The sequence below is a fragment of the Pseudophryne corroboree genome, chromosome 3 (genome assembly GCF_028390025.1).
Source record: "Pseudophryne corroboree isolate aPseCor3 chromosome 3, aPseCor3.hap2, whole genome shotgun sequence".
In the NCBI taxonomy this organism is placed as follows: domain Eukaryota; kingdom Metazoa; phylum Chordata; class Amphibia; order Anura; family Myobatrachidae; genus Pseudophryne; species Pseudophryne corroboree.
The window spans coordinates 523,625,507-523,640,651 of record NC_086446.1 but is presented as its reverse complement, the minus strand read 5'-3'; the positions used below and the strand labels follow the sequence as shown (position 1 = coordinate 523,640,651).

Genomic DNA, 15,145 nt, shown 5'->3' with positions numbered 1-15,145 from the left:
CCTTCCTGAGCGATGTCGCTCATTTTCTCGGCACGTGTGTATGCCGCCAGCGGTGAATGATGTGCGGCCCCACGGATCGGCAACGACCCTCGCTTTCGGCCGTGCATGCATACTCAATCTGGATTGTCATCCAGGAGCTGCCTGCACGGCCCGGCTGCTGCATGACGTCACTGAGCGATATGAACGGTCGTATCGCTCAGTGTGTACGGCCGACCGCCTGGCTCACACTAGGCCATGTCGCTCGTAGAGCATGTCGCCTAGTGTGTATGAACCTTTACTCTGATTTTCCGCCATTTATCTAGTGTAATAGTATAGTTCTTTCTTACTCCATCACAAATGGCTTATCCCATATTTCTCTGACGTCCTAGTGGATGCTGGGAACTCCGTAAGGACCATGGGGAATAGCGGCTCCGCAGGAGACTGGGCACAACTAAAAGAAAGCTTTTAGACTACCTGGTGTGCACTGGCTCCTCCCACTATGACCCTCCTCCAAGCCTCAGTTAGATTTCTGTGCCCGGCCGAGCTGGATGCACACTAGGGGCTCTCCTGAGCTCCTAGAAAGAAAGTTTATTTTAGGTTTTTTATTTTACAGTGAGACCTGCTGGCAACAGGCTCACTGCATCGAGGGACTAAGGGGAGAAGAAGCGAACCTACCTGCTTGCAGCTAGCTTGGGCTTCTTAGGCTACTGGACACCATTAGCTCCAGAGGGATCGACCGCATGGAACTGGCCTTGGTGTTCGTTCCCGGAGCCGCGCCGCCGTCCCCCTTACAGAGCCAGAAGCAAGAAGAGGTCCGGAAAATCGGCGGCAGAAGACATCAGTCTTCACCAAGGTAGCGCACAGCACTGCAGCTGTGCGCCATTGCTCCTCATACACACTTCACACTCCGGTCACTGAGGGTGCAGGGCGCTGGGGGGCGGCGCCCTGAGCAGCAATAAAAACACCTTGGCTGGCAAATATATCACAATATATAGCCCCAGAGGCTATATATGTGATAAATACCCCTGCCAGAATCCATAAAAAAGCGGGAGAAAAGTCTGCGAAAAAGGGGCGGAGCTATCTCCCTCAGCACACTGGCGCCATTTTCAGCTGGAAGACAGCTCTCCAGGCTCTCCCCTGTAGTTTGCAGGCTCAAAGGGTTAAAAAGAGAGGGGGGGGGGCACTAAATTTAGGCGCAATATTGTATATACAAGCAGCTATTGGGAAAAATTCACTCAATATAGTGTTAATCCCTAAATTATATAGCGCTCTGGTGTGTGCTGGCATACTCTCTCTCTGTCTCCCCAAAGGGCTGTGTGGGGTCCTGTCCTCAGTCAGAGCATTCCCTGTGTGTGTGCGGTGTGTCGGTACGGCTGTGTCGACACGTTTGATGAGGAGGCTTATGTGGTGGCAGAGCAGATGCCGATAAATGTGATGTCGCCCCCTGTGGGGCCGACACCAGAGTGGATGGATAGGTGGAAGGTATAAACCGACAGTGTCAACTCCTTACATAAAAGGCTGGATGACGTAACAGCTGTGGGACAGCCGGCTTCTCAGCCGCGCCTGCCCAGGCGTCTCAAAGGCCATCAGGGGCTCAAAAACGCCCGCTCCCTCAGATGGCAGACACAGATGTCGACACGGAGTCTGACTCCAGTGTCGACGCGGTTGAGACATATACACAATCCACTAGGAACATCCGGTACATGATCCCGGCAATAAAAAATGTGTTACACATTTCTGACATTAACCCAAGTACCACTAAAAAAGGGTTTTATGTGTGGGGAGAAAAAGCAGGCAGTGTTTTGTTCCCCCATCAAATGAGTGAATGAAGTGTGAAAAAGCGCGGGTTCCCCCGATAAGAAACTGGTAATTTCTAAAAAGTTACTGATGGCGTACCCTTTCCCGCCAGAGGATAAGTTACACTGGGAGATATCCCCTAGGGTGGATAAGGCGCTCACACGTTTGTCAAAAAAGGTGGCACTGCCGTCTTAGGATACGGCCACTTTGAAGGTACCTGCTGATAAAAAGCAGGAGGCTATCCTGAAGTCTGTATTTACACACTCAGGTACTAGACTGAGACCTGCAGAGAGTGCTGCTGCAGCGTGGTCTGTGACCCTGTCAAACAGGGATACTATTTGGCGAACATAATAGCATATTAAAGACGTCGTCTTATATATGAGGGATGCACAGAGGGATATTTTGCCGGCTGGCATCCAGAATTAATGCAATGTCCATTCTGTCAGGAGGGTATTAGAGACCCGACACTGGACAGGTGATGCTGACTTTAAAAGGCACATAGAGCCTTATAGGGGTGAGGAATTGTTTGGGGATGGTCTCTGGGACCTCGTATCCACAGCAACAGCTGGGAAGAACATTTTTTACCTCAGGTTTCCTCACAGCCTAAGAAAGCACTGTATTATCAGGTACGGTCCTTTCGGCTTCAGAAAAGCAAGCGGGTAAAAGGCGCTTCCTTTCTGCACAGAGACGAGGGAAGAGGGAAAAAGCTGCACCAGTCAGCCAGTTCCCAGAATCAAAATTCTTCCCCCGCTTCCTCTGAGTCCACCGCATGACGCGGGGCTCCACAGGCGTAGCCAGTTACGGTGGGGGGCCGCCTCAAAAATTTCAGCGATCAGTGGGCTCGCTCACAGGTGGATCCCTGGATCCTTCAAGTAGTATCTCAGGGGTACAAGCTGGAATTCGAGGCGTCTCCCCCCCCCCCCGCCGTTTCCTCAAATCTGCCTTGCCGACAACTCCCTCAGGCAGGGAGGCTGTGCTAGAGGCAATTCACAAGCTGTATTCCCAGCAGGTGATAGTCAAGGTGCCCCTACTTCAACAAGGACGGGGTTACTATTCCACACTGTTTGTGGTACTGAAACCGGACAGTTCGGTGAGACCCATGTTAAATTTGAAATCCTTGAACACATACATAAAAAAATTCAAGTTCAAGATGGAATCGCTCAGGGCGGTTATTGCAAGCCTGGAGGAGGGGGATTACATGGTATCCCTGGACATCAAGGATGCTTACCTACGTGTCCCCATTTACCATCCTCACCAGGAGTACCTCAGATTTGTGGTACAGGATTGCCATTACCAATTCCAAACACTGCCGTTTGGACTGTCCACGGCACCGAGGGTCTTTACCAAGGTAATGGCAGAAATGATGATACTCCTTCGAAAAAAGGGAGTTTCAATTATCCCGTACTTGGACGATCTCCTTATAAAGGCGAGGTTCAAGGAGCAGTTGTTGGTCGGAGTAGCACTATCTCAGGAAGTGCTACAACAGCACGGATGGATTCTATACATTCCAAAGTCACAGCTGGTTCCTACCACACGCCTACTGTTCCTGGGGATGGTTCTGGACACAGAACAGAAAAAAGTATTTCTCCCGCAGGAGAAAGCCAAGGAGCTGTCATCTCTAGTCAGAGACCTCCTGAAACCAAAACAGGTATCGGTGCATCACTGCACACGAGTCCTGGGAAAAATGAGAGCTTCTTACTAAGCAGAATTCCATTCGGCAGGTTCCATGCAAGAACCTTTCAGTGGGACCTCTTGGACAAGTGGTCGGGATTGCATCTTCAGATGCATCGGCTGATAACCCTGTCTCCAACCAGGGTATCTCTACTGTGGTGGCTGCAGAGTGCTCATCTTCAAGAGGGCCGCAGATTCGGCATACAGAACTGGGTCCTGGTAACCACGGTTGCCAGCCTTCGAGGCTGGGGGGCAGTCACACAGGGAAGAAATTTCCAAGGACTTTGGTCAAGTCAGGAGTTGTCCCTACACATAAATATTCTGGAACTGAGGGCCATTTACAATGCCCTAAGTCTGGCAAGGCCTCTGCTTCAAAACCAGCCGGTACTGATCCAATCAGACAACATCACGGCAGTCGCCCTTGTAAACCGACAGGGCGGCACAAGAAGCAGGATGGCGATGGCAGAAGCCACAAGGATTCTCCGATGGGCGGAAAATCACGTCTTAGCACTGTCAGCAGTGTTCATTCCGGGAGTGGTCAACTGGGAAGCAGACTTCTTCAGCAGACACGACCTACACCCGGGAGAGTGGGGACTTCATCCAGAAGTCTTTCAACTGTTGGTAAACTGTTGGGAAAGACCACAGGTGGACATGATGGCGTCCCGCCTAAACAAAAAACTAGATATTGCGCCAGGTCAAGGGACCCTCAGGCGATAGCTGTGGACGCTCTAGTGACACCGTGGGTGTACCAGTCGGTTTATGTATTCCCTCCTCTGCCTCTCATACCAAATGTACTGAGAATAATAAGAAAACGAGGAGTAAGAACGATACTCGTGGTTCCGGATGGGCCAAGAAGAGCTTGGTACCCAGAACTTCAAGAAATGATATCAGAGGACCCATGGCCTCTACCGCTCAGACAGGATCTGCTACAGCAGGGGCCCTGTCTGTTCCAAGACTAACCGCGGCTGCGTTTGACGGCATGGCGGTTGAATTCCGGATCCTAAAGGAAAAGGGCATTCCGGAGGAAGTCATTCCTACGCTGATAAAAGCCAGGAAAGAAGTAACCGCAAACCATTATCACCGTATTTGGCGAAAATATGTTGCGTGGTGTGAGGCCAGGAAGGCCCCAACAGAGGAATTTCAGCTGGGTCGTTTTCTGCACTTCCTACAGTCAGGAGTGACTATGGGCCTAAACTTGGGTTCCATTAAGGTCCAGATTTCGGCTCTGTCGATTTTCTTCCAGAAAGAACTGGCTTCACTGCCTGGAGTTCAGACATTTGTAAAGGGAGTGCTACATATTCAGCCCCCTTTTGTGCCTCCTGTGGCACCTTGGGATCTCAACGTGGTGTTGAGTTTCCTAAAATCACATTGGTTTGAGCCACTTAAAACTGTGGATTTGAAATATCTCACGTGGAAAGTGGTCATGTTATTGGCCTTGGCTTCGGCCAGGCGTGTGTCAGAATTGGCGGCTTTGTCATGTAAAAGCCCTTATCTGATTTTCCATATGGATAGGGCAGAATTGAGGACTCGTCCCCAGTTTCTCCCTAAGGTGGTATCAGCTTTTCACTTGAACCAACCTATTGTAGTGCCTGCGGCTACTAGGGACTTGGAAGATTCCAAGTTACTGGACATAGTCAGGGCCTTAAAAAATTATATTTCCAGGACGGCTGGAGTCAGGAAAATTGACTCGCTTTTTATCCTGTAGGCACCCAACAAAATAGGTGCTCCTGCTTCTAAGCAGACTATTGCTCGCTGAATTTGTAGCACAATTCAGCTGGAGCATTCTGCGGCTGGATTGCCGCATCCTAAATCAGTAAAAGCCCATTCCACGAGGAAAGTGGGCTCATCTTGGGCGGCTGCCCGAGGGGTCTCGGCTTTACAACTTTGCCGAGCTGCAACTTGGTAAGGGGCAAACACGTTTGCAAAATTCTACAAATTTGATACCCTGGCTGAGGAGGACCTGGAGTTCTCTCATTCGGTGCTGCAGAGTCATCCGCACTCTCCCGCCCGTTTGGGAGCTTTGGTATAATCCCCATGGTCCTTACGGAGTTCCCAGCATCCACTAGGACGTCAGAGAGAATAAGAATTTACTCACCGGTAAATCTATTTCTCGTAGTCCGTAGTGGATGCTGGGCGCCCATCCCAAGTGCGGATTGTCTGCAATACTTGTATGTAGTTATTGCCTAACTAAGGGTTATTGTTGAGCCATCTGTTGAGAGGCTCAGTTATATTTCATACTGTTAACTGGGTATAGTATCACAAGTTATACGGTGTGATTGTTGTGGCTGGTATGAGTCTTACCCGGGATTCAAAATCCTTCCTTATTGTGTCAGCTCTTCCGGGCACAGTATACTAACTGAGGCTTGGAGGAGGGTCATAGTGGGAGGAGCCAGTGCACACCAGGTAGTCTAAAAGCTTTCTTTTAGTTGTGCCCAGTCTCCTGCGGAGCCGCTATTCCCCATGGTCCTTACGGAGTTCCCAGCATCCACTACGGACTACGAGAAATAGATTTACCGGTGAGTAAAATCTTATTTTTTTACTGGACTGGGCAGATATTTTTCAAAAAGCAATAAAATAAGCCCCTCCCACTATTCACTCAAACCACGCCCAAATTTGTGAAATCACACCCACAATATTGTGGGGCACTCCCACCAAAAGACTGTTGAGAGTTGGCAGATTTCATTAGCCATATACTGTTTGCATCAGTTATTTCAATTATATTATTTAGCTTAATCATAAACCTATATTCCCATTAGTTGTTATATTTGCTTTTCAAGTTTGTACAATTTGAAAGAAGACAATTTAGATTTGCTAAATGTTGATAAACAGAAGGTATGAATCGGGAAGGGTGGAGTGCGCATATATCACGTCTTTCCTTCATTCTAGGGAGTAAATGTTATTGTACAGATGTATTTTCAGTATAATGTCACATCTCATTTGTAAGAGAGTCCTATAATTTTCTTTACCAATTGGTTTACTTTAAAGGCAATTGTACAGCAATCCTACATTTTTCAAATTACTTTTTATTATTATTTCCCCCCCTGCATTATTCTAGGTAGCGAAAGAATTTGGTTTTAGGAATAATGGCTTCTCCGTCTACCTGAACAGGAATAGGACAGGAGAAATATCAGCTAGCCAAAACAAGTCACTTAATCTACTAAAGATCAAGTGAGTATATAGCTTTTTATTGTCATGTGATGAGTGTCGTCAAAAGAAACTGTATTGGTTTTCATGATATAATTAATTCATAGGGGGAATTCAAATGTTTGAAAAGTCGGTTGGGTGTCTGTTTTTTCCTGTCTATTAGGTAGGAAAAAACAGACTCCCAACTGACTTTTCAAACAATTGAATATCCCCCATAATGTCAGCGCCATTACATTCATCACAAAACCTGCATCTTACAATTATTGCTACTTGTATGTATAATAGATTGCTATAGTTCTAAGTTAATGCTTAAATTTTTTTTATATATTGGTTGCTCATCTTTTGCCCCTCATGTAATACACCCAATGCTATTACTATATGCCTGAACTCCTGTAACACATCTATACAATCAATGTGGGGAATTCAAATGTTTGAAAAGTCGGTTGGGTGTCTGTTTTTTCCTGTTTATTAAATAGGAAAAAACAGACACCCAACTGACTTTTCGAACAATTGAATATCCCCCAATAAGTTCTATTTTCATTAGGAAAACTTTGTACAGTATATTACAGATCTTAACCAGCCGCGGTGGTACTATGAAGTAGCCATATGGAGGCAGACTGAACACACTCATATTAATTACAGAGACTCTGGTTTTATCAGCTGTGTAGAAGAGCACATTCAATGTGTGCAGATGTAACATGTGAAGTAGGGCGCAGATGAGCTGTTATTTTCTTCTCCCAGCTTCAGCTCTGTGTCAGCCAAACTTCAGCTTAGGAGGGAATGTATCAAACCTTCTAGATGGCTTTTATAACGTTATAAACTTCTCCACTCTTTAAAGGCTTGATACATTCCCCTGTTAGTCCCTATCTAATTTGAATAGTGAGTCATCAAGTAGGTAGTGGAAAAGTGTACAGATCTGTGAGTAGACTGAGTAATCGCGTGGCACCGCTGACATACTTAACAATGTGATGTATGGAGAGCATGGATGCACTGCCTGTCTGCACAAAAGTGTTCCTGCCGCTCTAAGGCTATGGGGTATATGCAATTGGTGTAGAAGACTGCCGTCTGTCGAAAAGACGTCCGTTTTTGACTTTTTAAGGTCGAAACATGATTCGACCTATTCAATGCTTTTCGACAAGTCGAGGCATTCGACTTGTCGAAAACACGTGGATCGGCGGAATAGCTGCTGATCCACGTGCTTGTGTCGAAAACTGGGCCAAAACCGACAGGTTTAGGCCCCATTTCTCTAACGTCCTAAGTGGATGCTGGGGACTCCGCAAGGACCATGGGGAATAGCGGCTCCGCAGGAGACTGGGCACATCTAAAGAAAGCTTTAGGACTATCTGGTGTGCACTGGCTCCTCCCCCTATGACCCTCCTCCAAGCCTCAGTTAGATCTTTGTGCCCGAACGAGAAGGGTGCACACTAGGGGCTCTCCTGAGCTTCTTAGTGAAAGTTTTAGTTTAGGTTTTTTATTTTCAGTGAGACCTGCTGGCAACAGGCTCACTGCATCGAGGGACTAAGGGGAGAAGAAGCGAACTCACCTGCGTGCAGAGTGGATTGGGCTTCTTAGGCTACTGGACATTAGCTCCAGAGGGACGATCACAGGCCCAGCCTGGATGGGTCCCAGAGCCGCGCCGCCGGCCCCCTTACAGAGCCAGAAGGCGGAAGAGGTCCGGAAAATCGGCGGCAGAAGACGTCCTGTCTTCAACAGGGTAGCGCACAGCACTGCAGCTGTGCGCCATTGCTCTCAGCACACTTCACACTCCGGTCACTGAGGGTGCAGGGCGCTGGGGGGGAGCGCCCTGAGACGCAATAATAAACACCTTGGATGGCAAAAAAATGCATCACATATAGCTCCTGGGCTATATGGATGCATTTAACCCCTGCCAAAATACATAGAAAAACGGGAGATAAGGCCGCCGATAAGGGGGCGGAGCCTATCTCCTCAGCACACTGGCGCCATTTTCCCTCACAGCTCCGTTGGAGGGAAGCTCCCTGTCTCTCCCTGCAGTCACTACACTACAGAAAGGGTTATAAAAGAGAGGGGGGGCACTAATTACGCGCAGTATTAAAGATACAGCAGCTATAAGGGGAAAAACACTTATATAAGGTTATCCCTGTGTGTATATATATATATATATATATATATATATATATATATATATATAGCGCTCTGGTGTGTGCTGGCAAACTCTCCCTCTGTCTCCCCAAAGGGCTAGTGGGGTCCTGTCCTCTATCAGAGCATTCCCTGTGTGTGTGCTGTATGTCGGTACATTTGTGTCGACATGTATGAGGAGAAAAATGATGTGGAGACGGAGCAGATTGCCTGTAATAGTGATGTCACCCCCTAGGGGGTCGACACCTGAGTGGATGAACTGTTGGAAGGAATTACATGACAGTGTCAGCTCTGTATAAAAGACAGTGGTTGACATGAGACAGCCGGCTACTCAGCTTGTGCCTGTCCAGACGTCTCATAGGCCGTCAGGGGCTCTAAAGCGCCCGTTACCTCAGATGGCAGATATAGACGCCGACACGGATACTGACTCCAGTGTCGACGGTGAAGAGACAAATGTGACTTCCAGTAGGGCCACACGTTACATGATTGAGGCAATGAAAAATGTTTTTACACATTTCTGATAATACGAGTACCACCAAAAAGGGGTATTATTTTCGGTGAGGAAAAACTACCTATAGTTTTCCTGAATCTGAGAAATTAAATGAGGTGTGTGATGATGCGTGGTTTTCCCCCGATAACAACTGATAATTTCTAAAATGTTATTGGCATTATATCCTTTCCCGCCAGAGGTTAGGGTGCGTTGGGAAACACCCCCTAGGGTGGATTAAGCGCTCACACGCTTGTAAGGGCTCTACCCTCTCCTGAGATGGCCGCCCTTAAGGATCCTGCTGATAGAAAGCAGGAGGGTATCCTAAAATGTATTTACACACATACTGGTGTTATACTGCGACCAGCAATCGCCTCAGCCTGGATGTGCAGTGCTGGGTTGGCGTGGTCGGATTCCCTGACTGAAAATATTGATACCCTAGATAGGGACAGTATATTTTTGCCTATAGAGCATTTAAAAGATGCATTTCTTTATATGCGTGATGCACAGCGGAATATTTGCCGACTGGCATCAAGTCTAAGTGCGTTGTCCATTTCTACCAGTAGAGGGTTATGGACACGTCAGTGGTCAGGTGATGCGTATTCCAAACGGCATTTGGAAGTATTGCCTTATTAAAGGGAGGAGTTATTTGGGGTCGGTCTTTCAGACCTAGTGGCCACGGCAACAGCTGGGAAATCCACGTTTGTACCCCAGGTCGCCTCTCAACATGAGAAGACGCCGTATTATCAGGCGCAGTCTTTTCGTGGACAAGCGGGCAAAAGATTCCTCATTTCTGCCCCGTGACAGAGGGAGAGGAAAAAGGCTGCAGAAATCAGCCAGTTCCCAGGAACAGAAACCCTCTCCCGCCTCTGCCAAGCCCTCAGTATGACGCTGGGGCTTTACAAGCAGAATCAGGCACGGTGGGGGGCCCGTCTCAATGAATTTCAGCGCGCAGTGGGCTCACTCGCAAGTAGACCCCTGGATCCTTCAGGTGATATCTCAGGGGTACAAATTAGAATTCGAGACGTCTCCCCCTCGCCGTTTCCTAAAGTCGGCTTTAACGATGTCTCCTTCTGACAGGGAGACTGTTTTGGAAGCCATTTACAAGCTGTATTCCCAGCAGGTGATAACAAGGTACCCCTCCTGCAACAGGGAACACGGGGTATTATTCCACACTGTTGTGGTACCGAAGCCGGACGGCTCGGTGAGACCGATTCTAAATCTAAAATCTTTGAACACTTACATACAGAGGTTCAAATTCAAGATTGAGTCACTCAGAGCAGTGATTGCGAACCTGGAAGAAGGGGACTACATGATGTCTCGGGACATCAAGGATGCTTACCTTCATGTCAAAATTTACCCTTCTCATCAAGGGTACCTCAGGTTTATGGTACAGAACTGTCACTATCAGTTCAGACGCTGCTGTATGGATGGTCCACGGCACCCCGGGTCTTTACCAAGGTAATGGCCGAAATGATGATATTCCTTCGAAGGAAGGGAATTTTAGTTATCCTTTACTTGGACGATTCCCTGATAAGGGTAAGATCCAGGGAACAGTTGGAGGTCGGTGTAGCACTATCTCAGGTAGTGTTGCGGCAGCACGATTGGATTCTCAATATTCCAAAATCGCAGCTGGTTCCGACGACTTGTCTTCTGTTCCTAGGGATGATCCTGGACACAGTCCAGAAAAAGGTTTTTTTTCCGGAGGAGAAAGCCAGGGAGTTATCCGAGCTAGTCAGGAACCTCCTAAAACCGAGCCAAGTCTCAGTGCATCAATGCACAAGGGTTCTGGGTAAAATGGTGGCTTCCTACGAAGCAATCCCATTTGGCAGATTCCACGCAAGAACTTTCCAGTGGGACCCGCTGGACAAATGGTCCGGGTCGCATCTTCAGATGCATCAGCGGATAACCCTGTCAGCAAGAACAAGGGTGTCCCTCCTGTGGTGGTTGCAGAGTGCTCATCTTCTAGAGGGCCGCAGATTCGGCATTCAGGACTGGGTCCTGGTGACCACGGATGCCAGCCTGCGAGGCTGGGGAGCAGTCACACAGGGAAGGAATATCCAGAGCTTATGGTCAAGTCTGGAGACATCACTTCACATAAATATCCTGAAGCTAAGGGCCATTTACAATGCTCTAAGCTTAGCAAGACCTCTGCTTCAAGGTCAGCCGGTGTTGATCCAGTCGGACAACATCACTGCAGTCACCCACGTAAACAGACAGGGTGGCACAAGAAGCAGGAGGGCAATGGCAGAAGCTGCAAGGATTCTTCGCTGGGCGGAAAATCATGTGATAGCACTGTCAGCAGTATTCATTCCGGGAGTGGACAACTGGGAAGCAGACTTCCTCAGCACGACCTCCACCCGGGAGAGTGGGGACTTCACCCAGAAGTCTTCCACATGATTATAAACCGTTGGGAAAAACTCAACAGGTATTGCGCCAGGTCAAGGGACCCTCAGGCAATAGCTGTAGACGTTCTGGTAACACCGTGGGTGTACCAGTCAGTGTATGTGTTCCCTCCTCTGCCTCTCATACCCAAGGTACTGAGATTGATAAGATGGAGAGGAGTAAGCACTATATTCGTGGCTCCGGATTGGCCAAGAAGGACTTGGTAACCGGAACTTCAAGAGATGCTCACGGAGGATCTGTGGCCTCTACCTCTAAGAAGGGACCTGCTCCAGCAAGGACCCTGTCTGTTCCAAGACTTACCGCGGCTGCGTTTGACGGCATGGCGGTTGAACGCCAGATCCTGAAAAGGCATTCCGGATGAAGTCATCCCTATCCTGATCAAAGCCAGGAAGGATGTAACCGCAAAACATTATCACCGCATTTGGCGAAAATATGTTGCGTGGTGCGAGGCCAGTAAGGCCCGACGGAGGAAATTCAACTGGGTCGTTTCCTACATTTCCTGCAAACAGGAGTGTCTATGGGCCTGAAATTGGGGTCCATTAAGGTTCAAATTTCGGCCCTGTCAATTTTCTTCCAAAAAGAACTAGCTTCAGTCCCTGAAGTTCAGATTGTAAAAGGGGTACTGCATATACAGCCTCCTTTTGTGCCTTCAGTGGCACTTTGGGATCTCAAGGTAGTTTTTGGGTTCCAAAAGTCACATTTGTTTGAACCACTTAAATCTGTGGAGTTAAAATATCTCACATGGAAAGTGGTCATGCTGTTGGCCCTGGCCTGGGCCAGGCGCGTGTCAGAATTGGCGGCTTTATCCTGTAAAAGCCTTATCTGATTTTCCATTCGGACAGGGCGGAATTGAGGACTCGTCCTCAGTTTCTCCCTAAGGTGGTTTCAGCGTTTCACCTGAACCAACCTATTGTGGTGCCTGCGGCTACTAGGGACTTGGAGGACTCCAAGTTGCTAGACGTTGTCAGGGCCCTGAAAATATATGTTTCCAGGATGGCTGGAGTCAGAAAATCTGACTCGCTGTTTATCCTGTATGCACCCAACAAGCTGGGTGCTCCTGCTTCTAAGCAGACTATTGCTCGTTGGATTTGTAGTACAATTCAGCTTGCACATTCTGTGGCAGGCCTGCCACAGCCAAAAATCTGTAAATGCCCACTCCACAAGGAAGATGGGCTCATCTTGGGCGGCTGCCCGAGGGGTCTCGGCTTTACAACTTTGCCGAGCAGTTACTTGGTCAGGAGCAAATACGTTTGTAAAATTCTACAAAATTGATACCCTGGCTGAGGAGGACCTGGAGTTCTCTCATTTGGTGCTGCAGAGTCATCCGCACTCTCCCGCCCGTTTGGGAGCTTTGGTATAATCCCCATGGTCCTTACGGAGTTCCCAGCATCCACTAGGACGTTAGAGAAAATAAGAATTTACTTACCGATAATTCTATTTCTCGTAGTCCGTAGTGGATGCTGGGCGCCCATCCCAAGTGCGGATTGTCTGCAATACTGGTACATAGTTATTGTTACCAAAAAATCGGGTTATTGCTGTAGTGAGCCATCTTTTCTAGAGGCTCCTCTGTTATCATACTGTTAACTGGGTTCAGATCACAAGTTGTACGGTGTGATTGGTGTGGCTGGTATGAGTCTTACCCGGGATTCAAGATCCTTATTGTGTACGCTCGTCCGGGCACAGTATCCTAACTGAGGCTTGGAGGAGGGTCATAGGGGGAGGAGCCAGTGCACACCAGATAGTCCTAAAGCTTTCTTTAGATGTGCCCAGTCTCCTGCGGAGCCGCTATTCCCCATGGTCCTTACGGAGTCCCCAGCATCCACTACGGACTACGAGAAATAGAATTATCTTTAAGTAAATTCTTATTTTTTTACCATCTCAGTCCTACATCAGAAGATGTCGGACTGAGATGCGGACCCAGTGGAGGAGAGGGGGGGGGGGGGGCGAGCCGCAGGGAGACGGGGGGGACAGCCGGCGGGCATACAGGGGAGATCAACGCTACAGTAGCGCTGCAGCTGGATGTCACTCAGCCGCCCGACCTCACAAGCAGTATCCACCCGGCTCCAGCAAGCGTGCTGGAGCCGGGTGGAAGCTGCCGTGAGGTCGGGCGGCTGAGTGACATCCTGCTGCAGCGCTACTGTAGCGCTGATCTCCCCTGTATGCCCGCCGGCTGTCACCCGCTGGTCCCCCCGCGGCTCGTCCCTCTTCTCCTCCTCTGCGTCCCATCTCAATTCGACTTGAAAAAGTCGAATTAAGATGAGATAGAATAGGGGATGTCGGATCCATTCCGACAAACACATGTCGGAATGGATCCGACTTTAATTGAATATACCCCTATGTCACACTGAGTGGGAAGGACTGAGTGAGTAGTGGGATGGATAGTGAGATGAAGGGAACTAATGAGGAGTGAAAACTGGTGTCTGCTGCCACTGTCTATCATTAGACATTGGAATGGATTGACAGCTGAGTGGATTGGGAAAGATGGCAAGTGGTGCACCCATGAGAAAGGCCCTGGGGAGAGCGTTTCACTATGAGGAATAACATTCCCCTACTGGCTGTTGATTGAATTTAGATGTCACTACAGCCTCTACCTTTTACATGGCTACATGTTTATTCAGCGGCATACACTTAATGGCTACTATGTTAGGTACACCTGTTCTAGTATTAGGCTGGGTATAAACCTGACTGACATGTTGGCGGACCCGTCACACAGATCGAGCTGCCGATCATGGTAAGTGTACTCAATTACCGATCAGACACTTGATGTGTCATCAGGATCCCCGGCTGGGCGGGAATTTGAATTTCTGCAGCGGGATACACTGGGGTTCCAGAGGGATAACATCGGGGTGTAGAGTTGGATCTTGATCTGAGGCACCAACAGGCTAAAAGCTTTGACTGTTCCCAAGATGCACAGGGCCGCCTCCTCTATAACCCCACCTCCGTGCACATGAGCTCAGTTTGTAAGTTGGTGCCTGCAGGTCAGGCATCTAACAGGGATGGCTGCGCTGAACAGCCCTGAAAAGAGCTTTTTATGAAGAAAGAAAACTTCAAGGGCTGCAGCATAGGCATTTGAGAGTGCTATATGTTATATTTGACATATCATGCTGCGGCTCCCTCACCTCCCAGCGGCGCTGTGTACTCCCACGCCCTGGTCGCCGGGTACTTTCAGCGGAGGGCTCCGGTGATTCATTAGGGCACACACACATTGACCGCCGCTCTCTGGGATCGCGTGGCCACTTTCAGGAGGAGGTAAGTAGGTCCCCCAGGTGGAGCCCGCTGCTAATCGTGATCCGGCGCGGTCTCTAGGAGACGGACCACGCGCGTTGGCGTGGACACTGTGGCCGTGCAGGGACCCAACTAGACCACCAGGGCTTGGGCACAGGTCGGATTCTGTATACAATCCATTTTTATAAGGCCTGCAGTACCCGGTGGTGAAGTCCAGCAAGGGGATAAGGCACTGACCTGTAGCCCCACCCCCCGCCCCAGGGCGCCGTTTACTGCTATTCTTCCCGCCCTGGAGCTGCATCTCTCTGTCTCCCTCAC

At 48.9% G+C, this 15,145-nt stretch overlaps 1 protein-coding gene across 1 annotated transcript in view; it reads left to right on the top strand.

Annotated features, from left to right (window-relative positions):
• The window catches only part of NPLOC4 (NPL4 homolog, ubiquitin recognition factor), a 234,289-nt gene that overhangs the window by 35,452 nt on the left and 183,692 nt on the right, over window positions 1–15,145 (top strand). Inside the window, exon 3 of the mRNA XM_063961125.1 lies at window positions 6,503–6,615. Within this exon, the coding sequence (XP_063817195.1) occupies window positions 6,503–6,615 (113 nt within the window). The remainder of the gene's footprint in view (window positions 1–6,502; window positions 6,616–15,145) is intronic.